Source organism: Drosophila ficusphila, unplaced genomic scaffold (assembly GCF_018152265.1).
Source record: "Drosophila ficusphila isolate 14025-0441.05 unplaced genomic scaffold, ASM1815226v1 contig_791, whole genome shotgun sequence".
Taxonomy (NCBI): Eukaryota; Metazoa; Arthropoda; class Insecta; order Diptera; family Drosophilidae; genus Drosophila; species Drosophila ficusphila.
Window position 1 is genome coordinate 22,807,845 of NW_025064737.1, and position 25,492 is coordinate 22,833,336.

At 43.5% G+C, this 25,492-nt stretch overlaps 9 protein-coding genes across 10 annotated transcripts; 3 read left to right on the forward strand and 6 right to left on the reverse strand.

The window, feature by feature from the left end:
• Window positions 1-10: 10 nt before the first annotated feature.
• On the reverse strand, window positions 11-558 carry LOC108088360. The gene is made up of 2 exons (XM_017186107.1): window positions 354-558; window positions 11-300 (listed from the first exon to the last, which is right to left on the reverse strand). The coding sequence occupies exons 1-2, from the start codon at window positions 556-558 to the stop codon at window positions 11-13; spliced, it is 495 nt and encodes a 164-aa protein (XP_017041596.1).
• Window positions 559-2,409: 1,851 nt separating this feature from the next.
• On the forward strand, window positions 2,410-3,421 carry LOC108088388. Its single transcript, XM_017186136.1, has 3 exons — window positions 2,410-2,472; window positions 2,949-3,079; window positions 3,135-3,421. Exons 1-3 carry the CDS (start codon window positions 2,455-2,457, stop codon window positions 3,358-3,360), a joined length of 375 nt encoding a protein of 124 aa, XP_017041625.1. The 5' UTR covers window positions 2,410-2,454; the 3' UTR covers window positions 3,361-3,421.
• A 1,596-nt stretch (window positions 3,422-5,017) lies between these two features.
• LOC108088507 lies at window positions 5,018-9,953 on the forward strand. Of its 2 annotated transcripts, none has more exons than XM_017186340.1 (9): window positions 5,018-5,300; window positions 6,069-6,253; window positions 6,312-6,520; window positions 6,590-7,213; window positions 7,406-7,563; window positions 7,621-7,822; window positions 8,042-9,048; window positions 9,313-9,517; window positions 9,574-9,953. In XM_017186340.1, the coding sequence occupies exons 1-9, from the start codon at window positions 5,189-5,191 to the stop codon at window positions 9,857-9,859; spliced, it is 2,988 nt and encodes a 995-aa protein (XP_017041829.1). In that variant the 5' UTR covers window positions 5,018-5,188; the 3' UTR covers window positions 9,860-9,953. The 2 variants fall into 2 exon arrangements, with proteins under 2 accessions (XP_017041829.1, XP_017041828.1); XM_017186339.1 differs by having other exon boundaries at window positions 7,403-7,563; window positions 9,574-9,952.
• A 54-nt stretch (window positions 9,954-10,007) lies between these two features.
• On the reverse strand, window positions 10,008-11,549 carry LOC108088508 (cardio acceleratory peptide 2b). Its single transcript, XM_017186341.2, has 3 exons — window positions 11,335-11,549; window positions 10,528-10,689; window positions 10,008-10,468 (listed from the first exon to the last, which is right to left on the reverse strand). Exons 1-3 carry the CDS (start codon window positions 11,396-11,398, stop codon window positions 10,239-10,241), a joined length of 456 nt encoding a protein of 151 aa, XP_017041830.1. The 5' UTR covers window positions 11,399-11,549; the 3' UTR covers window positions 10,008-10,238.
• A 113-nt stretch (window positions 11,550-11,662) lies between these two features.
• LOC108088506 (transient receptor potential protein) lies at window positions 11,663-17,528 on the reverse strand. The gene is made up of 14 exons (XM_017186337.2): window positions 17,175-17,528; window positions 16,876-17,113; window positions 16,671-16,813; window positions 16,104-16,305; window positions 15,855-16,031; window positions 15,427-15,661; window positions 15,074-15,372; window positions 14,647-15,014; window positions 14,198-14,555; window positions 13,715-13,934; window positions 13,234-13,399; window positions 13,018-13,178; window positions 12,765-12,919; window positions 11,663-12,703 (listed from the first exon to the last, which is right to left on the reverse strand). The coding sequence occupies exons 1-14, from the start codon at window positions 17,321-17,323 to the stop codon at window positions 11,756-11,758; spliced, it is 3,819 nt and encodes a 1,272-aa protein (XP_017041826.1). The 5' UTR covers window positions 17,324-17,528; the 3' UTR covers window positions 11,663-11,755.
• A 2,099-nt stretch (window positions 17,529-19,627) lies between these two features.
• Window positions 19,628-20,500, forward strand: LOC108088368 (serine protease 1). The gene has a single exon (XM_043208996.1). The coding sequence runs from the start codon at window positions 19,640-19,642 to the stop codon at window positions 20,435-20,437; it is 798 nt and encodes a 265-aa protein (XP_043064931.1). The 5' UTR covers window positions 19,628-19,639; the 3' UTR covers window positions 20,438-20,500.
• A 661-nt stretch (window positions 20,501-21,161) lies between these two features.
• LOC108088540 (serine protease 1) lies at window positions 21,162-22,016 on the reverse strand. The gene has a single exon (XM_017186385.2). It carries the CDS (start codon window positions 21,998-22,000, stop codon window positions 21,203-21,205), a length of 798 nt encoding a protein of 265 aa, XP_017041874.1. The 5' UTR covers window positions 22,001-22,016; the 3' UTR covers window positions 21,162-21,202.
• A 618-nt stretch (window positions 22,017-22,634) lies between these two features.
• On the reverse strand, window positions 22,635-23,610 carry LOC108088372 (serine protease 3). Its single transcript, XM_017186117.1, has 2 exons — window positions 23,348-23,610; window positions 22,635-23,288 (listed from the first exon to the last, which is right to left on the reverse strand). Exons 1-2 carry the CDS (start codon window positions 23,608-23,610, stop codon window positions 22,733-22,735), a joined length of 819 nt encoding a protein of 272 aa, XP_017041606.1. The 3' UTR covers window positions 22,635-22,732.
• A 482-nt stretch (window positions 23,611-24,092) lies between these two features.
• Window positions 24,093-25,020, reverse strand: LOC108088377 (serine protease 3-like). Its single transcript, XM_017186124.1, has 2 exons — window positions 24,761-25,020; window positions 24,093-24,698 (listed from the first exon to the last, which is right to left on the reverse strand). The coding sequence occupies exons 1-2, from the start codon at window positions 25,018-25,020 to the stop codon at window positions 24,143-24,145; spliced, it is 816 nt and encodes a 271-aa protein (XP_017041613.1). The 3' UTR covers window positions 24,093-24,142.
• Between the last annotated feature and the right edge of the window lie 472 nt (window positions 25,021-25,492).

The following is a 25,492-nucleotide window of genomic DNA, read 5'->3' on the forward strand; positions in this document are numbered from 1 at the left end:
GTTTCGATTTTTAAACCAGGCTAACGCCATCCAAGCCAACTTGAATGCAGGGGAAATCGTAGGTTACCACTTGACTGCTGGAGAAGTCGGTATAGAAGGTGGGACAGGCCTTGGCTGCGAGTCCTGCCATCTTGATGTTTACTTTGAGGCAAATGTCCAGGGAAGCCATCGATATCACCGGAATGCAAAACTGGGGTGGCTTGGAGGTGCTAATGGCAATGGCGGCCACTGAATTTCCATCCATTGTGGCTCCCAAATCAATTGATCCACTGCTTAAGCCGATTTTCACTGTGAGGCAAACTAAAAATGATATCATTAAGTAGGAGGTATCAAATAATGTCTGCAACACATACGAGTACTAGTTTCGTTCATCAGATTCACAGTTACACTCTGGCAACAACTGCAGGACATCGTCAAGGAGCATTGACAGGCCTGGCCGTTTGCCGGCAAGGATATTAGTCCTAGATCCAATCCAGTTCCAGCTGCTGCTGCCTTTACATAACTTAAGGGAGTTGTAACGGCTAATAATCCAATCAGGAGGGCATAAGATGCCTCCATGTTGATGTCTCTGGAAACAGACAACAAACTGTCCGTCAGACTGTGCAAAAACTTTTTTATGACAACGGTCTTTGTGCAGAGTTACCTTAAATATTAACTGTCCATTGTATATTTTTCACAGTTCAATTAGTTGGTCTCAAGGGTCATTTAATTTGTTATACCGTGCCATTTAGGGGGCTTCACAGCAGGTTTGAAGTCACAAAATGTATGGGTATTTTTAATAAAATAATGACTTCATTAATAATTCTCGGTAATATTAATTCATAAAGGCATTTGTTATATAGACCAATTTTCAATTCCAGTTTAACGAACTGCTTGCTCAGTGGCGCCTCCTATCGATGTCATGTGTAGAAGGTGTAGAATAAGTGTAAAGTAAAATCTGTGCGGATGGCAGTCCACATAGTGACGAAGCCAACTATAAGCTTGCGGAAGGAGACATTTTAAAAGAAAAAAATATTAATCGTGTGAATCAACAGCTTTATGTATTTAAGTAATAAAAAGCGAAAAATCAAGTTTGATCCAAAGGATTTAAGAAACTTTAACCCATTTTATTTTAAATTGTGAATAAGTTTTTTAAATTTTTTAAAAATCGAAAATGATATGTCAAAATATATATAATAATTAAGCAGTTAGTAAGATTAAAATACAAACTTTCAGAGGTATTTCACTTTAAAATCTGATTAAAATTAGAAAAGTTATCGACTTAGAATTAGTGAATTTTTGGTTAATTTTCAGCCAACCCATTTTTTGGAAAGGGGTTGTACAGACGTACACGTCTAGGTCAAATCAGATCGTAAAGCTGATCAGAAATATATACTTTTCGGGGTCTGAGGAGTTTCCTTCTCTGCGTTTTAAACTTCTGAATGAAATCATTATACCCTTTGCAAGGGTATAAAAATCTTTAAAAAGTACAAAATAATTTTGTTTTTTGGAACTCCCGTAATTTGACGGTCCTATAGTTTATAGTTGCATAAAATACTTACTTATTCTTTAATTGTTGTTAAACATTTGTCTGCTTTAGAAAACTTCATTTATTATAACACGTATTTTTTTTTGAAGATGTTGGCTCGTTCTAGACCGTTGAACTGAATGTCGGCAATAAGATTAATGGATACAAAGCTGATGACTGAGTTTAAGTTTCATTTAATTACCGCCCAAAATACATAAATTAACTTAACGCCGCATCCAGAAAGGATTTATTTGAGTAATGACTAAGAAGCCCAACATTCCTAGGTGGTTAATTGCAAGTAATTACTCATTTTACAATCATGTAAAACACAATGAAAAGCGTTTTACAAAAGAAAACCTGATTCACTCGAAGAAAAAACAATTGCTGAGAATAAGCTGGTGAGTTTGGGCTTCACCTGCGAGGGCATCCTATAGAAAGTGAAATCACTTCGAGACGATAAACCAAAACAAACTAGTTTGAGAGCATTCCAAATAATTTTTGTCTAATTTGCCATCTCAGAAATATGCAAATTTAAATTTATAAATCACTGGTTTTTTCTGGCTCCAAGTCCAAGGATAACCGCATTTTGATAACGTATCGAAAAATGGCAAGGTTTGTGGTGTTTTGCAAAACTGGGAGAACGATTTGTGTGTGCTGACCAGATGTGACGATTCCTGCGCCGTAGGTTCTACCGAATCAATCTTCCAAAATAAAACATAATGACCGAAAGGCGTTGGCGTTTCTTTCAGCATTCAAGTGGCGATTCAAGACGCGACCGGTTCTACTCAATAGTGGTAGCGACTAAGTAAAAAAATATGACTTGACTGCTGTGTGTGTGCTCGACGTCGCGTCGAGATCCAAAGATCTATGCAGATCCTAACTTTTATATATTAGGGGGCGCGCTTCGGATGCCTTAGTATCGCTCAGCAACTTCAGCGCGCATCAACATGGCCTCAGCGAAATTGGTAAGCAGTTGCTCCGGGCGGAACCCGGTATCGAACCCTCAACGGTGGCCGAGACCTACGACTTGGTAACAACCAAGGGGCTTCAATTACTCGGGCATGTGAAGTGTGTGACCAATCCAAATAGAGGCTATCAATGCACATAAGCTACTGATGCAGCTGTGCTAATAGCACGGGCAGCTGGCAAAATTGCTCTATTGACACAAGCAATTTTAATTCGCATGTAAATTACAAATAGTTTGTGGATTTTACGAGCTGATAAAAATTCCTAACTTGGACTTGGAAAAAAAAATTAAAGAGTATTGGATAATAATAAGAAATTACAAAGTTACCAAAAATATTGTATTTTGTGTTGCAAAAAAGTCCTTATTTTATTTTTTTGCCACGCACATCGCACATAATAAAAAAGAGACCCAATTAATAGTCAGTCAATTTTATTTTAATAAGTTTAAATAATTATGTTGTAATTACTTTTTTAGCTGCTCTTCACTGCCCTGGTGGCCGTTATGGCCGCCAACTGTTCAGCGGGGCTTCTGGAAAGCTTCTTTTTCCCCGCCGTCATGACGGAGTTCTACAATGGGGCGCCCACAAAGGAGGGATACCGCTTCAAGTAAGAAATCTTCATTACTGACAAGGATTGGAGTTAACCTACTTTCGAATTACAGCATCGATGAGCCCAATGGCAGCAAGCGTGAGGAAATGGCCGTCATCATGAACCCGGGAACAGCCGACGAGCAGGTGGTGGTCATGGGTACCTACTCCACATACGATGAAAAGACTGATACCGATACTGTGACTATGTACACCGCCGATAAGGATGGTTACAAGGCCCGCTACCAAATCAAGAACCGCAAACTGAGCGCCGGAGCCCTGAAGTCCGCTGCAGGATAAACATTTTCTAGATTAAAATTGTAAATAAAAAATAAAAAAGTTTAGTATTCCATTGCTGAAACTGGTTGTGCTCGCGTTTTAAGACTTTCCATTTGCCTTTGGTCAAGATCAAGTTTAGTTTTTTCAATATCATTATATTCGACCGCACTCTGGATATACGAGTTTTCTGTTGCGTAATAGTTTTGACCTTTAAAAAGACTTTACGTCCGACAAAATTAGCGCATTCTATAGTAATGATGGACTTGACGCCCGAAACAAGTTTTCAAATTCTAAAGGCATTGACAAATACATTTGGTGGGTTCTTCGCAACGCTTCGGCAAATACAGACAAAGATTTAAAAATTATCAAGTCAGGTGAAGCTTAAAAGTTAATAAGCGCCTACAGCTCAAAACATGGCTACATTTGACAGGTTTGATACTTAGCATAGGTATAATCAAACTCTAATTTTAGTGACTTCGGATAATCATAATAAAGCACCAAAAATTAGACTGGTTCCCGGAAACATTCAGACCAAAAAGCTTGTTTCCTATGATTAATGACTTATCGATGTAGAAGACTATCTTTACGAAATCTTCGGGGGTTTTTTGTAAGCCTACAAAGAAAAGTTTACCTTGTCTCGCATTGAATGGGTTATTTTGCGGCTACCTCAAACAAGTTTTTAAAAATGTGGGTGGGAAGATACCTCAATCTCACAATAATTATTACTAACAAATCATTTGTGAAGTGGTTAAATATATGCTCTTCGCAGAAATTATTTAATAAATCAAATGTATATGAAAATCTTTTAACTACTTAATAATTAATATTAATTACGCAATAATACCTTGGCAGCACGAAGAAAAACAAATTCTATTTGTTGTAAAATTAGGGCTATTTAATTATATATTGCTATCAAATCTTGTGCCTCGTTAGCTTGATAATTAATTATCCATCTGGGCTGTAAAGTTTTTTGTGTCTTAGACATATAAAAAACTTGTTTAAACTAATTGTTAATTATTACTAATTAATCAAGCTTTAGCCTTCTTAATAACCCGAAAGCTAATATGTATTCATGTAATGTCATGAAGGTCGTTTTATGATTTTTTGCAGAATTCTTTGTCTTAAAAAAGATTGGTAGAAGCTTTTGATTGATGTAATGAATAATTGATTACCCTTAGAGTTTTGTTGGCTTATTGATAAGTAGGGGATTGTTAGTTTATTAATATGTAAGGAATTAAAAATTAGTAAAGGAGTTTATTTTAAAAATGTTTTAAGATTATTTTAGTTTTTGAATTTGTTAGCAGTCAGCTTTTGCTTTCATTTAATCAGAGCTTTTAGTAAATCTAAACCTAAACCATGGTTAACAGCTTTTACATAGTATCTGTGTATCTTTGTATCTCTTAGTAACTTATGTTGTCCCAAAAGTTATGGGACAAAGTCGGACTTATCGGCATTTCGCGAAAGCTTTTCTTTGTTTACGGAAAGCGGGTTTTGGGTTGGCGCGCTTTTCCGATATGCGCCTGTTGCCGCTGAAATTGGCGTTGCCCCGGGTAACTGACCAGGCACAAAGCGGCCCAAACAGAGAGCGGGTTATAACAATGTCACCCATCCGCACCACCAAGTGAAACCTCCGAGAACGATGTTTGGATTACAATGGAGCGTTTAGTTCCCGGTTGACGTTCGACGGTGCCAGTGACGCGATTCTGAATCAGCTTTTCCCATAAAGTAGTTCGGCGGCAGACAACATTTTCCCTCAGTTAACCAATTCTTGGACCCGCGGCAGGGGAAATGCGGAACGAAGTGAAAACACCCGAAAGTGACCAAAACGCTCATAAATAATCCAGTGAAAATGAAAGCAAATCGTACGATTCTGCTTGTTTCTTTATTTTTGGCCATTCAACAAATCTGTAGAGCTACGCAAAAGTCGCAGCTTGGTCAGCCGCTTATACAATTAAGTCACGGTAAGTTGAGCATCCAGCCAGTAAAATGTGTTATATATTATCTAGGGGTTTTGGGGTCCCCATACTAGAATTCGTACGGTGCAAGTATTTTGACCTTTAACGCTTCCCTTGCTTTACGCATTATTACGAGTTTCTGGCCGAGAGCATTACCACAAAACATCAAAAATTCATCACTGACCCAAGCAAAAATTTGGGACAATCAATATGAGTTAATTGCAAAACCGACTGGCAAAGAGGACTGACCCAGGTGATTCGACCTGCCAAATCAAGGCAGGTGTATAGTTAATTGCTCAAGCGACACGCAAGCAAATTGTTTGGTTCCTGTCTTTGGGTTTTCGGTAACGAAAGTGCTAATCGATAAGGTTATGTTATTGTTGTCTCAGAAGAGGAGGGACTTTGTGTTAACCACATTCAATGCACATAAAATGAGTTGAAGCATAATTGGCGGGGTACAACTGCATTCATTGCGGGAAATATGTTGCCATTAGCGCAATTGATCAAACAAACTTGAGAACCTGTTACCAAAATAAGGGTAACAAAATCAAAAACCAATAAGTTACATAGATAACAAATAAAGGGAAGGGACAGAATGATTTAGTAACTTAAGAACAGAGTATATATTTGATAAGTAACCATATTAATTTGCAACTTTATTATCCGATAAGAAACTTTTTATTTTCTCCAGCAAGCATTGTTTACTTTCTATGGAAACGGGGTGAAAGTTCAAGAAACTGTTCAAGGCATAAAATAAAATCATGACATTTCCAGACGCTTCCGATGATGACTATCCAGAAGTTAAGGACGAAATTCACTTGGAAGACTTCTTTTGGACGGGTTCGGGCGATGGCCCACCGGATTTTCTGAAGAAAGTGCATACAGGTATAACCAAGGGCAAGGATGTGATTGTCAAGACCGAAACGGTGGTGGCCACTGTCTATGTGGATGGGAATAATGTGAGTTGAAGAGGGCGGTTAAACTAGGAAGCAACTTTTAATAGAGATTGATATCTAGGAAATTGACATACCCATTTGCCTGGACTGTAAGCCGGATGATGGCGGTGGCTCTTGGGGAATGGGAAGTCCAGGAATGCCACCTTTGAACTACTCCGCCACAGATCGTCGTTATTGGCTGCTTACAGTCATGTCGGGTTTTTACTCGGCAAAGGATAGTCCCGCTTTAGAGGATAAACTGGCACGTTTATATCGGCTAGCTTTCACCAGGTAATTCCATTTTAAACAATAAAGGGATGAAGGGATGTATACAATGTATAATTATTATGTTATAAATAGGCAGCAAACGCGTCACTTGGGCATAAATGGAGCCCAGCAAATCGAAGGGGTAAACGTTCCAATACCTCGAGAACGGCGGAAATCTTTGACACCCCCAACGAAACCAGAAACCACGACAGGATCGCCGGAAGACGATGTGGAGATACTGGACATGCAGGATGAAGACCAGCACTACATAAAGAATGTGAGGAGACTGGGCGAGGATACCGAATGGGCTAGTAACTCGGAGCAGGAGGAGGAGGAGGGGGAGCACTCCGAAGTGGCCCCTCCAATGGAGGTCACACCCTCGTCCACCACTGAAACGATAGATTATGGCGCATACGTTACTCTGATCCCCTGGGAGCTCATACAGCAGAATGGGAAATCGGAAAAGTTGAGGGAAGTGCACGAAGGCTTGTTGACTAAGCAACCGCTGGTGCAACAACAACAACAACAACAGCGGCAGGAGCAACAACAAAAACAGGAACAACAACAACAACAACCTCAACCACTTTATAGGGACGAGCACGTCAGAGTTGTCATACACAACCTAACGCAAATTAGCGAGGCGGATGTGCAAAAGTGGAGCACGAACACCAATGGATTCGGTACCATGGAGGAGGACAACTACGTCAACCTCAAATTGTAAGTGCCTGCCGAACTTGTTATTATAGGTATTATGAGTTTGATTAACCCACAAAGTGCACTAACAAAAACTATCAATTTCAGTATAAGAATTTATTCATGCACCGTCAGAATTGTAATAAAAACAGTTTAATACTTAGAAAGTTTGAAACTTCAGGATTACTATTATTAAACATTAAATATTTTTAGTAGCAACGATCGTCCCATAGCGAACCAAACGGAGCTTATCTACACTGTTTTGGTAAATGGTCGGCCCGTTTTGGCCACGACAGCAGCCAAAGACATGGAATTGGTCAGTGAATCCGAGGCAGTCAAGACCTTTGGACAGGCTGTCTATATGAAATCAGAACGTAAGTTATGCGCGACCTCCAATAAGGCTTACTAACATTTATATAATCCTTCGATAGCCTACATTAGGGAGCCCACGGCCACCGCATTAGCACCTGTTCCTCGAAGTGGACAGGCTGGATTCTTTAACTCAGTGAAAAATAATGTGGCTTTAGTGGTGATTAGTTCCTTGGCCATCCTGCTGTTAATGTTACTTCTCGTGGCTGTTCTGCTCCTGGGAAGGACAAGATCTCGGCAAAGAGAACTCAGTGCTGTCAACAGGTATGTTCCATATAATATCAATTATCAACGCATAACACCATAAGCCCATTTAAAAAACTCGCAAGTCAAGTTAAGGTTCATTTTTATGCACTTGCACTTGGCCAAATTTCCCTATTTCTAAGTCCATAACTTTTCCAATTTTAGTCCGATTTCTATGTGGCAATTTGTACATAAAAAAATAAATTAATTAAATTTCATGAAAATCGCTGAAAATTGCAGAAACTCCTCCCGCAACGAGCTGCTTTCCGAGGGACAATCTATACGTCCAACGACGAGTGAAAGGACCGAAGGAGAACCAAGTCCGGCGCACTCCCAATCCCGGGAAGTGGGTGTCCGTAACTTCTCCTACGAACGGGAGCCACGCATTAGTTTTCCAGCTCCTCCGCAGGAGACCCGATCCCGTCGTGATTCCATATCCTCGTCGACGGACAACACCTCCGACTCTTCAGTTTATTGTCCCATAAATCCGCCGAGTGCGGATGTGCAAAGGATATTGGATGATAAGGCAGCAAGGTTATTTGATGCTCACAAGAGGCGCCATCAGTACGATCGAGCCGAGGGTCACGAGGAAACAGTTTACACATCCGTGGTGTCCGAGAAAAAGAGCGACAAATCGAGGCATAAATCAAGAAGGCGTTATCTCAACGAAAATCGAGTGGGTTCCTTGGAAACGAGTCCTGTTCAGGGTTCCCTGGCGGGTCACTCATCCGCAGAGGATTCTCCGGAAACACTTCGCCGGAGTTACGAGAACTTTCAGCGCAACGAGGCTTTCAATCCACACAACAATTACCACCGGAACAAGCTGTTGACCCAGAAAACCGGAAGAGGGGTTTCCGCGGAGGCAATCAACAACGAGATGATACGGAACCTGCAGCCATCCGACAAATCCGATACGGCCAGTGTGGGATCCTTCCTGTCGATGGCCTCGGTGCGAGCCTTTCCGAAGAGCAGTCTGCCGGAACCACTCAACCGGGTGCTGGATCCCGTCTTCGTCACCTACTACGACAACGTGAATGCAGTGGCGCCGCACAATTCAACAAGATCCCTGAGGTCACACAAATCGCAGGGAAGCAAGGACAACACCATAGCCACCATCGCCAGCTTTCCCAGTCCCAAGGCCCCGCCGTCAGTGAGGAATGTCCGTTCCGCCTCGCATAGCGATAATCCGGATCCGGGTGTTGTGGGTCCCGTGGTCTGGGAGCGGCACAAGAAGAAGCAGACTCAGGGTGAGCCGGAAAAAGAAACCCCCAAACCCGAAAGTCCTAACAATAATAATAACGATGACGACGAGGACGTGCGATTCGGGGCCAAGTCGCGTTACTAAGGACAACCTGTAGTCGTTGATTTAGTTGTTATTGTTATTGCTTGCACCAATCCTGATTACCCGATAACCAAACCGTAGCTAACTAACAACGTAGACACCTCCACTTCAACCTGGTAAAGCCACTCCACTTTTATCGTACTCAACTTCTCCAATCGATCTTCCCCAGAGGCCCTCGACTATGCGGACTATGATCCCAGTCCGCTGCACAATCCGTCGGCCATACGCAACCACTACGAGGGACTCCTGGAGGGAGCCCTGCAAATGTACTCCAGCCAGGACGACATACCCATGCCCTTGCCCACCCAGAATTTCACGAACAACAGGAGGGCTACGAAGCGCGAGCACCGGGGTTCATCAGCCGGATTGCCAAGGTAGGGATTTTATATTCAATATTTGTTCTTCTTGAGTTAATCCTGGGATCCTTTAGCTTCCATCCTTCGGGAGGTGCTAAAATCGTAGCTGAGCGTCCTGCCACAGCGCAGCCGGAGAAAACCTCCAAGTCGGCACACTCCACCCAACCACCTTCGCCCACTTATAGTGCCTGGGGAGGGGGCAGCATGTACAGCTCCCATTCGACCCTGAACCGACCTCTGAGTGCTGGTCCCTCACGCCGGATAGAGGCACCAGAACCAGCTGCTAGTTCATCGGGAACAGCTCCTCTAATCGAGGCCATACAAAGCGAGTTGCGAAAGTTCAAGCAGCAACAGGATTAGACCCACAATTGATTGATCTTAACTTGGTCAAGACGTTGAAATATCATTCACACCCGCATAAATGTACCAAACGTGTTTGCAATTCATTTAGAATAAACTTTTCTTAATACTCCAAGCCAATAGCTTTCTTAATTTGAAACCATAAGACTTATGCAGGTTATGTTAGTGGTTTTATTATATTTACATATTGAGAATGTCAAGAACAACACACAAAGACATTAATTACAAGCTCTCACCAGCCATTAATTACCCATATATATTTGACCGAAAAACATATTTGCTGTGTACCCGTTACAATATTCAATCAGAAGCGTTCTCTTTGATATACAAAAGTGTTTACTACATTTAGAGTGTCAAAGGAAGTCCGTTTGTGGTGCGTCTAGTTGAATTCTTTTTGTCCCTTGTTGGCATCCGCAAATGATTTGGCGTCCACGCTGCGTTTGCCGAGGCGGGGACCGAACCACAATCCCGAGGAGGCACTGGGTCCTGTGCGCTTGTCCAGCACCTGTTGGAGGGCCAGGAGGTGGGCCCACTTCCTCAGCTCCGCGTCGCCGCGACCGACGCGTGGGAAGGCCACCAGACCGCTGGCCCTCTTCTGGAAATCGGCCTCTGAAATGGCGAGTCCCAGGGCGTTTAGGCCAATTAGTTATCCGGCCGCAACGACTTACCATTATAATCCTCCTGGGAGGCATCGCCGTAAAGGCCGTCGAGGACCCCAGCTTCTAATCCGTCGCGCAGACTGTTGGCCAAACTGGGATCTCCGCGACCGACGCGCGGAAAGGCATAGAGTCCCATATTGGCACCTCGCCGGTTCTTGTCGTGGTCCAGCTCTGAATGGAGTGGTTATTGTTTGCGATTAGTTCTGAGCTGGTGTTTAAGTCACCAAGGAATAGGCTATTTTTAAAAGCCAGCCGCCAACAAAACAACAGCGAGCTTATCATCTTAATTAACTTGTTACCTCTAATCTTTTAAAAGTGAGAGGAGGAAAATTTCCCTTTTTTCAAATAGTAAGAAAGTCTTTCTACATAATTTACTTTATAACTTAAGTATCATGATCTATAATCTCGCTCTTATTATTTTGGCAGTTAGCTTTTATATACACTCGTATTTTGACTACTTCATTTGTGTGTTTGAATTAAAAGAATCGATGTAGGAGGTTAAAATTACATGCATAATAAAAAGTTTTTCTAGTAGAATTTAAAAAACTTCATTAAAGAAAGTTTATTTTAGATTAGTAACCATATGGGAAAAACAATCTTAGCAAGAAGAAAAAAATATTGAAAGAGCACAGGTTTACCTTTTTTGTTTATTTGTGCTGCAAAATATTTTTAAAGATGATTATAAAGCTCTTTACAATTTAACAAGTCAAATAAAATCACTTGAAATTTTTCTGGTAAGATCCAAATTTCACTGCATTCTATCCTTCGTAATAGTTGAGATTTCATGAAGAAGGGTTTTAATTGTAATCCACTCACCAGCTGAACTGAATTCTGCGAGAAGCACTAACACTAAAATTGCGTTGAGCAGCATGGATTTCATATTTAAAAGGATTTTTAGAGCGAAACACTGGGCTGGCAAAATAAGTTTTCCTGTCTGATGTTTTCCGTAGAACGGTCACTGGTTTTCTGATGCTTCTGGTCAAAGTTTCCGTTCTTTTATAGGCCAGAAAAACGGGAGGAATGATACCAAGTGAATAAATTGACACCAGACCAACGGGGCGGCTGATGAATGTTGCCATCGCTGTGGGATGCAAAGTAGGTGTTGCTTGCAACAGGTGGCCTTTGGCAACATGTTGCAGGATACTTGTATTTGAGATTCGTTTATTGTTCACACAAACAAAGGACCTTAGATATAGATAGCTGCTATTAAATCGGGTAAAACTATTTTGGCGAGGGTTTAAAGCCAGCCGGAGATCATGCGACCCGTGACCGTGGATTTTCCTCGTTCTCCTCCAGCTGCCGCACTACTTTGTCCCACTTTGATCGCTGGTTTCAATGGAGCTGCTCCTGGTTTCTTATCCTTGTCATCCGCTGCCTTCTTGTCCTTGTCGTCCGCTGGTTTCTTGTCCTTGTCGTCACCCGGCTTCTTATCCTTGTCCTCACCCGGTTTCTTGTCCTTATCGTCGCCAGGTTTCTTGTCTTTGTCGTCACCTGGTTTTTTATCCTTGCTATCGCCTGGCTTTTTATCCTTGTCATCGCCCGGTTTCTTATCCTTATCGTCGCCTGGCTTCTTATCCTTATCCTTATCATCAGTTGCGTTCTTCTTGTCATCGGGCTTGGAGGCTCCATTGGTGGCCTTGGTTCCCTCCGGAGCTCCAGCTGCTCCGGTTTTTAATTTGGCATCCGGCTTGGCATCCGTTGGAGCCGAGGGAGCTGCGCTCTTGGCAGCTCCAGTTGTGGCTGCGGGTTTGGTTGCGTCGCTCTTAGAAGACTCCTCTTTCTTGGCGGCTGCTTCTGGCTTTGCAGGTTCTCCGGACTTTGGAGCTGTTGGCTTGGTATCCGCCGGCTTACTTGGAGGAGCAGGAGCATCCTTCTTTTGTTGGTCAGTGGGCTTAGTGCCATTGCTAGCGGCTTGGGGCTTCGGAGCACCAGCTCCTGGAGCTGGTTTCTGGTCCCCTGGCTTGGCTCCTCCTGGTGGAGGTGGCTTCGAGTCCTTGGGAGGCTGCTTGTCATCACCTGGTTTCTTGGCTTCCCCTGGTTTCTTGTCATCCGCTGGCTTACCGGCAGTGCCAGCCTTTGCATCACCGAACTTTTCATCCACATTCTTGACGGAAGCTCGCAAAGCAGCTGCAGCCATCATAGAAGCTCCTCCTCCACTTGCGCCACCAGTTAGGGATTTTTTGGACTGTCATTGAAGGAAATAAATTAGAAAGAAATAAATTAAAATTTATATTTTTGCTTTTTACCCCAGAGGAATCCAATGGTTTCTTTTCCGCTTCGCCATTTTGAGGACCCTCTCCGTCGCCCAAGGAAACCTCATCGGCAGCCATCTTCTTTCGCATGAATTTGACATAGGCCACTCTTGTTGCCCTGGTCACATCGCCCAAGTTGGGATTGAATTCTGGAGGAGATTATAGGTAGATTATTAAACACATAATAAATTATATTATATAAATGTTTTAAGAATAAAATCATGGTATCATTAAGAAGTGATCTTACCAATCAACTGGTTCTGGTTCATCTGGAGACCCTCGTTGGCCTGCTCGATGATCTTCCTCCTCAAGCTGCGTTGGCTATGACGTTGCATAGAGGATCGCTTCGAGCCAATTGGATCGGAAGCAAAGGTATTCTTCCTCGCAATGGCATTCCAATCCTTGTCTCTATAAAAGTTTTTTCATTACCTTGCGAGAATTATAGAAAATAAATCAGAATTACCCCTTTTGGGTCTTCTTTCTGCCAATGACCTTGGCAAGAGATGAAAATATGTCCTTTCCGCTCTCCGTTTCGCTCATTTCCTGCTTCAGATTCTCCACAAAGCCAATCTGGAAGTCCTTCAGGATACGACGTTCCATCACTTTGCCCTTGGTGGTTCGGGCCACTCCTGCACATGATTTTTATAATTACTTACTTATTTAAGCAACAATATTTACTACCTTTCTTTTATTATTTTCTTGGGAAATAATTTTTAATTTCCCACATAATTTTAAAACTCTTTCAATTATATAAATAATTTCAATTAATAAACTACAATTTGGAAAAAGAGATAAAGGATTGCTATATATGTACTATTTAGGGGATTAAAATTATTAGTAATATAAGGCAAATATAGACAACAGCTTATACATTTTAATGGTTTACTCATATTTAGTCTACAATCTTAAAGCGAGGCATTCAGATTGGGGTAGGTTTCCCTTACCCTGCGACTTCTTCTCAATGTCGGGTACCTCCCAACTGTTGTTGGTGAAAATCTCCAGTAGCTCGAACCGCAAGGAGCTTATGTCCTGGCGCACCTCGATGATATCATCCTCGGTAATGCCGTAATCGTCCCGCCGCCTCTGCTCCGCCGTAATGTACCGCCTGACCAGCAGCTTCATCACTTTGTCATGCAGGCTCTGTGCCCGTTCCATGGACTTTCGCTGCCAGTTCGAATAAGGATCGATAAGGAGGAACACAAGGGGGTGGAAGGACACGGAAAAGGTTGAATTAGCATGGACTTTGACGCACAGCAAGCTCTGCATGGGCTTGATTGAAACTGATTTAGCCAGAGATTTGTATTGATTGTCCCGCCTCTCACTGAGTTTGTGAGGTGGTTAAACTTAGAAAAAACTTCTTATTTAAAGTTTGAGTGGGTTCCTCTTTTCTGTTCTTTTGTGTCTGGAGTTAAAGTACATTCGCTTACCATAAAACTCTTGGTTCGTGATGGTCTCTTCCTTCCCAGGGTCTTCCTTAGCATTTTCATGTTGGGACAGAGATTGAAGGGCGGTGGAATGGTGCCGCCATCCTCGAAGTAGCTCATCCAAAGTTGCGAACGAGCGAACTTCCATTCAGTATCGGCCCTCTCAGAGATGATTTGATACGAGTTAGACATCATGGCAATAAGCATGTTGAGGAGCACAATAATGTTGATCATCGAATAAGAGCCGAACATCAGCAGGGACCAAAATCGAGTAAAGCTCTTGATTCCAGCCAGATCGAAAGAGACCAAGTCCACGAGGCCAAAAGATGCCCAGAAAAGTGATTGCGATGTCTCAAATAGGCTGAAATAGGGAACATTTTCATGGAATAAGTAATAATTTCGAAATAAGATATTTCTATACTTAATTATGGATACTTAAAGGTGCTACTTACTTGGAAAATCTTCGCCATATAGTACAAGCTTTTTCCTGGTCATCAAAGTCGGGCACATCCGGATGTAAATGATAGCATTTATTTTTCTCGAGTTCGGCATAGTACCACAATAACTGATTTAGACCACAACCAAAGGCGAACAATACCAATGTGTAAATAAAGAAGAACTTTATAATGTCGATAATCATGCGACCCAGAGAAACTTGCAAGGGACCAAGATGTGGATTGATTGAGAAGATGTGAACGAGTTTCAGATACGAGAAGACCATTCCGGCAGCAAAAGCGCCTTCCGATAAAAGCATGGGATCGAAGGGATGCCAGTGCTCACGGGGAAAGTAAGGATCTATGCCTCGGAACCAGAGATCACGCTACGAATAATTAAATTCTTATATTAGGTAAATATGATTTATAGTTTCTAAAGACTTACATGAACGATTACCCAAGCGGTGGCTCTACAAAGAATCCACGTCACGTAGAACATGTTCGATATGTAGTCGACTATGTTCCAAAGATCCATGATATACTCAAACAAGCCATCCGAATACAGCGTTTTAAGTTCTTCGAATATCAGAGCCATAATGTAGGTAATAATTGCCAGTTCGATGGGACCTGGAAGGGAACCTCTTTCGTGTTTGCGCCAATCTTCCAGCATGGTCAGCATCCAAGGAAAAGCGAGGAGTTCGAAGGTGATTTGCACCACTCTCAAGGAAGCGGCACCCAAGAGCACTGATAAAGGATAATATTTGTATCTATGAAGTGCAAGAAATCGGCTTTACCCACTCAAAAAGAACATGTAGGAGCAGGAGTGTGTGATGAACTTGACAAAGGGCTTGCGCATGAATTTAGCTCCCTCGGAATCTGGGGCTAAAATGTACTTCAAACTGTAGATGGGAAAACTGCAGCCGAGCTTTATGACGTCCATTAATTGTTGCGAGGCCTGTTTGCGCCGGAAACCTGGCAGTCCATCGTACCAAATGGCTGCCAGCAACTGTTGAACATTCGGATGTGCCACAAACTAACAGCAGAAAATGAAATCTGATAAAAATTGGCAAATATATAAGCTCAGGAAATGCAGTTCAAAAGATTTGACCTTTTCCAATATTAAAAATTTAAATGAAAGTTTTTCATAAAAATAATTCCAAACGTAAAGAGGGATGTCACTTTGAAATCAGATTAGAATTGGTAAGGTAATGGTTTTGGGAACCCACCGTTTTCTGCTTATATCGAATGGCTAGCTTCAATCGCTCCAGGGTCTGCCGTTGGCCGAGACACCAGATGTCGTGGGAGGGCTCGTGGTTGAAGTTGAGCATCACCTCGAGCTCCATGGATGTGCGTGCGTGGTCCAGAAGCGAGGTGCCGAAGTCCTGCACCGCCTGTCGCATCTCCTGTGGGGCAAACACAAACAAAGCTTGCATTCGCATTGGCACTAGCCCCCGTGCTTACATTTGCTACCGTACCGTGTATTCGGCACGAAACTCCGATTCCATCGCCTGCAGGCGCTTGAGTTCCCAGGACAGCTGGAAGGCGGTCAGTATAGGGTCCCGGGAGCTGAGCGCAATCAGCGAGCTGGCCGAGAGCGCCCGGTACGCGTTGATCCTCGATTGGGAGTGGCGCAGGGAGTCCGTCGTCTGGGAGGTCACGCACTCGTCGCAGCCGCACCTGGACACAGGATCAAGGATAAAATGCAACCACAAAAAAAAAAAAACAAATATCAGAAAACATTCTGCTATGCACAACCCATTCATTGTTCATAAAAGGATACAGACCCTTTTGTGTCACAGGGAAATTATACTCATTGTAAAAAAATATTTCATCACGGAAAAAAAATATAACCCATACATTACATACATTCCTTCCGAGTAAATATCCTTACACCCTGTATAAATTCATCTCCCCAATTACCCCATTGGTTAGGTTAAAATAGAAGTTCAAAGCGAGGTGCTACATATGCGGACTGCAGGTTGGGCAAACAATGGAACGTGTCCTGTCAAGGACGAGGAAGCTCACAGTTCATCAGCACTCACTTGACGTCGTGCGGCATGGGCAGCGTGGCACCGCGATCCAGGAGAATTTTGAGTATCTCGTAGTTATTGCGGTGGGCGGCCAGGATAAGGGGCGTGATGTCCACGGTGAAGGTGGACTTGGAGCGGTCCACCGCCTCCCAGCTCTGCCAAAGGATCAGAAATGAGACTGCAGAATGGCTTGGACCATCGACAGGATGTAACCTACATAGGGCTGGCCCTCCTTGTGGTTGGTCTCCTCCCACTGGAGCAGCTCCTCCACGGCCTCCACATACTCCTCGGAAATCGCATGCAGCAGGGCGTCGCCCACCTCGATGTTGTTCTCCAGCAGGATAACCATCAGGTCGAAGTTCTCGTTCTCGATGGCCGAAATTAGCGCCGAGCGATTCATGGGATCCGTGCAGTTAATGTTGAATTTGTCGGTGCCCAGATACTCATCGAGAATCCTTTAAGGACGAAAGCAATTACTCGGAAACGAGTCGAAAGGACGAGACCATTAACGCTCACTTTTTGACACCCGGAAGGTCACCACGCTCGCAGGCCAATATGAAATTCTTTTCCACATCACTAAGGATATACTCCTCGGCCATCATGAGATCGTAGTCCAGGCGAGAGCCCAATGCCTTTTCGGCATCCGATTCCGTGTTGGCACTCATTTTGTTGATTTGTTTTTGTATTCTATGCGAACGCGAAAATCGGGATCATTCGGTAAATCGGTTAACACACATCACACGCGCCGCGAACAAACTTTGGGTGCATATCCCTGCTCCTCGGGGAGCACTCCTTGCCGTAATCCTTTCGCGCACTGTATCCTTTAGTGTTCCATCGTCGACGATGTTTAGTCTCCAATTAGCCGCGTTGCACTGCGAAGAAGTGTCGGCCACAAGTCGCTATATTCCACTAATTACATTAGTGGCTGGCTAAAACTCGGTCAATGTGTTGGCGGAGCGCAAGTCAATGGGCCCATTTGACCACACTTGGTAGTTGTGGGGCTGCATTCGGGAGGCAGCAACCGATTTCAGCGATTTTAGCACAGGAATTTATTGTCCATTTCTGTCTGCTGGGCACGTGATGGGCGGCCAGCGCAATTTTTTCGATTTTCGAAGCCCTACCAACGAGATTTTACCGCTTTGATGCCTCAAAATCCATACTGTTCAATAGGCTTTAAAAAATCTGAAAGTGGAATGGTTATGAATGGGCAAAACGGTCATGGAAAGGTAAAAAGACTTTGACATGAGAGTTAGGTAAAACGATTAAAGAATGTCAAAGAAAGTGTTTAGTTACTAGTTTGTGAGGTTATTTTATTATGTTATTATCTGATCATTAAACACGGTTTAAAGAAGGAAACAGCTATCGCTAATTTTTGCTATTTATGATTCATATCTGAAATGTATTTTTTGTTTATTCAGTTCTTTAATTATAATGGCATTTAAAAGCCTTGACACATTTATGATTGTTTTTTTTAGAGCCCTTGAATTGCAGTCTACAATTGTTCGCTCATATTACAATCATTTGTTGCTCGAAAGCTATTTTAAAACCGGCGCTATCGTCATAACAGCCCTTAAAAATAGGGAAAAGGCAAGCTTTTAAGCTCTTGACAAGCCAACAGAGTCCACAAAACACACCACGCTCGTGTTTTACAGTGGGGTTTAACAGAAAGGAATTGGGTTCGAGCACCTTTTCCCCAGTGGGTCAGAGATTCTGGCTTTGGTGATTGATTAATATTGATTAATACGAGCGGGGACATCGAAGGACCCACCGAAATGCGAACTCGTCCTTGGCAAGCGAACATCTTGAACCTTGAATGCTGAATGCTGAATGCTGTTGCCTACTTCAGGGCGCTTGCAGGGCTTTTTGTATGTCAATGCACTTGGAATTAAATGCCAGCTCCTTTGCGAGGCAAAAAGCAAAGGAACAAACCCATTTCCAAGGAGCGGCCTTTGAGATGTGTGTTCGAAAGGTGGGGTTCAATGGGGATCCGGGCGGAATGGCATCGTACGTGTTCAAGTTGTACGGGCTTTTCAGCGGGGCCAATGCACTCCGCTCACATTTCCCCAAGGAAAGGTAATGGAGAGCCAAGGAATTTCGAAATTAAAGTCACAACTGCAGATGGGAACTCATTAAGGGCGAATTAATTAGTGGCCATAACTGAAAGTACGTGAGATTCCGGTTCAGTAATAATATCAACGTGCAATTATTGGCAACTAATTGAAAGCAATAAATACTCAGCTGGGAATATGGTTTTTTTTGCAGTGCACAGTACTGCTGCACTCAATGATACATTGGCCTTTAACAGAACTCCTGCCTTATTTAGCTTTTTAAGAGCCCTTCTGAGTTATGTGCACAATTTTCAACGTTACGAGAAAAAGGGAAAGAGCTCATTTTCGCTGGCTTTCTGTAGCAGGTTGCACTTTCACTGTCTCCACAACGGAAATGTCAAGATTGTAGGCTAAAATCTATTTTGTACAGGGATCTGTAATAAAATTCCAACAACATAATGATAATTTGAACCCATAAAAATCAAGAGGTTCAGCCCTGATAAGATTTATGACTTCAGATAGTGGGGTTTGGGGTTAAACCCAACAGGTTAAATGTACTTAGATAATGCTTTTATGAATTGAAGGTGGTCAGCAGTATTTAAATTTAAATTTATTGTATTGTCAACTGATTCTACGATTCATACCATTAAGTACTTAACATTTTTGCTTTTTATTGTTTTTAGAAGTGTACTTCCTAATGAATCGTATGTGGCCGCTAATATTTAAAGCAATATTTATTACTGCACTATCAACTGCTACTCAAAATCAATGAAAACTGATTACTTTAAGTTTTGTGGTTTGTTTTTGCGCACTCTTTTTTATTAACTTTAATAAGAAAGAGTTTACTGCCCAATGAGATAAGATTGGTGGCTTCTTTTGTATAAAAAGGCCGTCCAATTCTGGAACAGCAACGAGTTGCAAGACTTGATCAAGATGAAACTGTTCGTATTCCTGGCCTTGGCCGTGGCCGCAGCTTCGGCTGTGCCCACTCCCCTGAAGCAGCTGACCCCGGTGCCCGTGAAGGACATCCAGGGACGCATCACCAACGGCTACCCGGCCTACGAGGGCAAGGTGCCCTACATCGTCGGCCTGCTCTTCAGCGGCAACGGAAACTGGTGGTGCGGAGGCTCCATCATCGGCAACACCTGGGTCCTCACCGCGGCCCACTGCACCAACGGCGCCAGCGGAGTGACCATCAACTACGGAGCCAGCATCCGCACCCAGCCCCAGTACACCCACTGGGTGGGCAGTGGCGACATCATCCAGCACATGCACTACAACAGCGGCAACCTGCACAACGACATCTCCCTCATCCGCACCCCGCACGTCGACTTCTGGAGCCTGGTCAACAAGGTGGAGCTGCCCAGCTACAACGACCGCTACCAGGACTACGCCAGCTGGTGGGCCGTGGCCTCCGGCTGGGGCGGCACCTACGACGGCAGCCCGCTCCCCGACTGGCTCCAGAGCGTGGACGTCCAGATCATGTCCCAGTCCGACTGCAGCCGCTACTGGTCCCTCCACGACAACATGATCTGCATCAACACCGACGGCGGCAAGTCCACCTGCGGAGGCGACTCCGGCGGTCCCCTGGTCACGCACGAGGGCACCCGCCTGGTCGGAGTGACCTCCTTCGGCTCCGCCGCCGGCTGCCAGTCCGGCGCTCCCGCCGTCTTCAGCCGCGTCACCGGATACCTCGACTGGATCCGCGACAACACCGGCATCTCCTACTAAGCAGTTGATGGCGAGCCCACTTCGGTGGGGTTTCTTCAATAAACGACTAAAGCATAAAACAAAGTATGAGTTTCCTATTTTATCCTCAGTGGCTTAGGGTCTTCTATTTAGTATTTATAATCTTCTAAGTTCTGTAAGGAAACGGAGAGGTGCCAAAATTATCAGATCTAAAACCATAAGACTTATTCTATTCTATTCTATTCTGGACTCATTCTATCCATTGGCGTAAGGTTCTTGGAGGTTACCGAATAGATAACAATTTGTGCATATTTTCCGCAAAATATAATTTAACATTGTTAACTAAAATACTCACTCCAGTTCAAATCAGACTTCAAAAAGAGTAAGAGAATATGATATTATATTGAAGTCTCAAATTTGAATGCAAAAAATTTGTATTTATTCCTGTTAAGTAATTACTAATCAATTTTTAGATATTTTGATGTAGTACAACACCCAAATAAAAAAAATCATACATTTTCATATTGATATTCTTATAAGCAATTAGAATCTGTTTGCTTTAGTTGCTAAATACTTTTGGTAAATATGTAATACAAAATTAAACTCTAAAGGCAGATCTATTGCCAATTTCGAATCTTATTTTTGTCACAAGAATAAAATCGAGTTGATCATAAAAGTTGATGAACATAAAGTGGCGTCATATAAAAGGGGTCTCTGCCAAGAAGGTTCCAAACCCGGAATGATTGAATAGAAAACTAGTACTTGGTTTATGCTTTAATCGTTTATTGAGGAAACGCCATCACCTACTTAGTAGGAGATGCCGGTGTTGTCGCGGATCCAGTCGAGGTATCCGGTGACGCGGCTGAAGACGGCGGGAGCGCCGGACTGGCAGCCGGCGGCGGAGCCGAAGGAGGTCACTCCGACCAGGCGGGTGCCCTCGTGCGTGACCAGGGGACCGCCGGAGTCGCCTCCGCAGGTGGACTTGCCGCCGTCGGTGTTGATGCAGATCATGTTGTCGTGGAGGGACCAGTAGCGGCTGCAGTCGGACTGGGACATGATCTGGACGTCCACGCTCTGGAGCCAGTCGGGGAGCGGGCTGCCGTCGTAGGTGCCGCCCCAGCCGGAGGCCACGGCCCACCAGCTGGCGTAGTCCTGGTAGCGGTCGTTGTAGCTGGGCAGCTCCACCTTGTTGACCAGGCTCCAGAAGTCGACGTGCGGGGTGCGGATGAGGGAGATGTCGTTGTGCAGGTTGCCGCTGTTGTAGTGCATGTGCTGGATGATGTCGCCACTGCCCACCCAGTGGGTGTACTGGGGCTGGGTGCGGATGCTGGCTCCGTAGTTGATGGTCACTCCGCTGGCGCCGTTGGTGCAGTGGGCCGCGGTGAGGACCCAGGTGTTGCCGATGATGGAGCCTCCGCACCACCAGTTTCCGTTGCCGCTGAAGAGCAGGCCGACGATGTAGGGCACCTTGCCCTCGTAGGCCGGGTAGCCGTTGGTGATGCGTCCCTGGATGTCCTTCACGGGCACCGGGGTCAGCTGCTTCAGGGGAGTGGGCACAGCCGAAGCTGCGGCCACGGCCAAGGCCAGGAATACGAACAGTTTCATCTTGATCAAGTCTTGCAACTCGTTGCTTTTCCAGAATTGGACGGCCTTTTTATACAAAATGGACTAGGGCTCTTGATCTAATCTTGGCTCGCACACATCGACAAAGGCCATTACTTCTATTTAAAACTGAAGGGCAGTAAATTTTAATTATGTTATCTTCTTGACCAGAGTCTCCGGCTGATAAGACCACAACAAGTTGCTTCCTTGCTAAAATTATGACCGGTATATAAAGTGGAATGACGCCTGCCAATATCGCTATCAGATTTATAGAATGATAATTATATAATTGTTGATTATTATATTATAATTTAACTATTATAAAAGGAATCGTTAAGTTTGTCAACAAAATTTTCGACAAATAAACAATAGTGAGAGAAAACCAGAAAATAGTTTGCAAAATTACTTATACGACTCGTATTCCTTATAAAATAATTGCTTGTTAACAGAAGTCTCATATAAGTAAAAATCTTCCCCTAAGTGGACTCTTAAATTAAATTCATGAGAAGCAACAATATGAAGTATCAATGCACACCTCTTTTGGAAAAGCATTTAGCACAGAAAAAGACCATAAAAAATTGTGTTATTAATATTAAAAAAACATCCCATTTTCGTACGATTTTAAATAAACATCCGCTTAAGAGAATATGTAAAGGACTTTATTCAAAGCAAAAAGTGGAAAGTATTATAGTTTATTCCTTACAGAATCACATTGTAAAGTAATAAAGTTTAGCTTTAATAATAAATTCCAGTCTCCTCCTTGATCCACTCCAAGTACTTGGTGACACGAGTGAATCCAGCAGGACCTCCAACCTGGCAGCCGTAATCGGAGACAAAAGAAGTGATTCCGATCAGCTTATCACCCTCCTTTGTGACCAGAGGACCACCGGAGTCTCCCTGGCAGGTGGCCTTTCCGTTCGGGGTTTCCACACAGATGGTGTTCTCGGAGGCGGTTTCAGTTCCGTAATATGCCAGGCACTCCGCCACGGAGATCACCTTCAGGTCCACAACTCGCAGGTCCTCCACCACATTGCTGCCATCGTAGATGGCTCCCCAACCAGCGGCCTGAACCCAACTGTCTTCGTAGGAGTTGTAGCGATCATCCAGGCTGGGCAGCTCGATCTTGTTGACCAGGCTGTAGAAGTCCACGTGGGGAGTCCTGATCAGAGCCAAGTCGTGGTCGAGTCCAACGTAGTGGGGATATCTGATGAAGTTCTCCTTCCCGACGGTGTGACGGAAAGCGGGCTGGTTGTAGTTGATAGCTCCATAGTACAGTGAAGCTTCATCGGCACTAGAAATAATAAAATATTATAGCAGAGGTAATCCCTTTTAAGTTTTTTATAAACCTACCCAGCGGTACAGTGGGCAGCGGTGAGCACCCAAGTGTTTCCGATAATGGATCCTCCGCACCACCACCAATTTCCATTGCTGTTCAGGCTAACGCCAACGATATAGGGCACCTGACCCTCAGTTGCCTGATTTCCGTTGGTGATCCGACCCTCGATGCTGCCATGATGGATCTGAAGATCCTTTGGATGCACGAGAGAGTGGGGCACAGTAAGGGCACTACAGACCCCAAGGAGCGCAAGCGACAAGATTATCAGTCCCCTCATTTTCGTAGACTAAAAAGCTCCCATGGTGGTCCCAATTTTATATAGCCTATAGAAAATCATTATCAATGTAAATTTTAAGTGCGAAATCTAATCTCGCGTGTGCCGATACGCTAGAGGTTTTTATCAATGAATACGTTTAATTTATATTTTCAGATTCCTTTTAGTTCCCTGGAGTAAAAAGCTCTGATAGAGGTCTCAATATTATTCAGCTTCTAACAATTCATTATCAATGTTTTGTTAGAATTTTGAGTGCAAAATCTAATCTTGCAGGAGACTTTATCAGTGAATATGTTTAATTTATAATGTCAGATATCTCGGTCAAGGGTTTGATAGAAGTACCAGTTCGAATTAAAAAAAAAATGTTTAAAATGTGTATATATAATTAAAAATATCCCTTGCCCAGTAAGTATTAGATTCTTTAGCCATCCAAAATGTATTCAAGACACATTCCATAAGAGAAACGAAACAACTTTTAATAATCTGCTTAAAAAACCCTCAACTTTATTCAGTGAGAGGAAGTTTTGGAGAACATTTAATAGTAAATGCCGGTCTCCTCCTTGATCCATTCCAGGTAGTTAGTCACTCGGGTGAAACCAGCTGGAGCTCCTGACTGGCAGCCATAAATGGATCCAAAGGAGGTAACTCCAATGAGCTTGTCACCTTCCTTGGTGACCAGAGGACCACCGGAATCTCCCTGGCAGGTGGACTTGCCATCCGGAGTGTCCACGCAGATCACATTATCAGTGGCGGTTTCAGTTCCGTAATACGCCTGGCAATCCGACACAGAAATCACTCGAACATCCACAACTCGCAGTTCCTCCACCACATTGCTGCCATCGTAGATGGCACCCCATCCGGAAGCCTGAGCCCAGTTGTTTTCGTAGGAATTGTAGCGATCATCCAGACTGGGCAGCTCGATCTTGTTGACCAGGCTGTAGAAGTCCACGTGGGGAGTCCTGATCAGAGCCAAGTCGTGGTCGAGTCCAACGTAACCAGGATACCTGATGAAGTTCTCACTGCTGACAGTGTGACGGAAGGCTGGTTCGTTGTAGTTAATGGCACCGTAGTACAGAGAAGCCTCATCAGCACTATGAATATTTAAGTTTGTTAATTAAAATGAATGAAGTATGTTTTATATTATTTAACATACCCGGCGACACAGTGTGCGGCAGTGAGAACCCAAGTGTTTCCTATGATGGAGCCACCGCACCACCACCAGTTTCCGTTGCTATTTAAACTCACTCCCACAATGTAGGGAACCTGCCCCTCAGTCGCATGGTTTCCGTTGGTAATGCGACCCTCGATGCTGCGATGCTCGACCTTCAAATCTCGCGGGTGGATAATTGAGTGGGGTACAGTGAACCCACTGCAAACCCCCAAAAGTGCGGCCAACAATACGAATGCTTTCATTTCTGAATACTAAAAAGCTCCTAAGGTAGTCATAGTTTTATATAGCCTAAATGGAATCATTATCATGCAAATATAAAGTGTTAAATCTTATCAAGCGCAAATCGCAACGTACTAATAAATAATTTTAATTTATAATACCGAGAACGTTGACTGTTAAATTGATATTTGTTGATTAAAGTACAGAAAATTTAAATAAGAAAGAACAATTCTTTTTAATCTAATTAATTTGTACGTCAACTAAAAGTTTTAGTCTGTAATATGTGTCACATCAACTTAAATGAATTAAAACTGAAACAGAAACTTTGCAAGAGTGTTGAAAAAAAGGCAATAGAACCCAGTTAAACCCTCCGACATAGAAACTGCAATCGGGGGTCATGTGATATCCTTGAAGTACAGCAGGAAATAGTGAAACGGCAAAGAAAATACGATTATGGCAATCAAAAGGGAAGTCCAGTTTCGAAACTATGGTGCA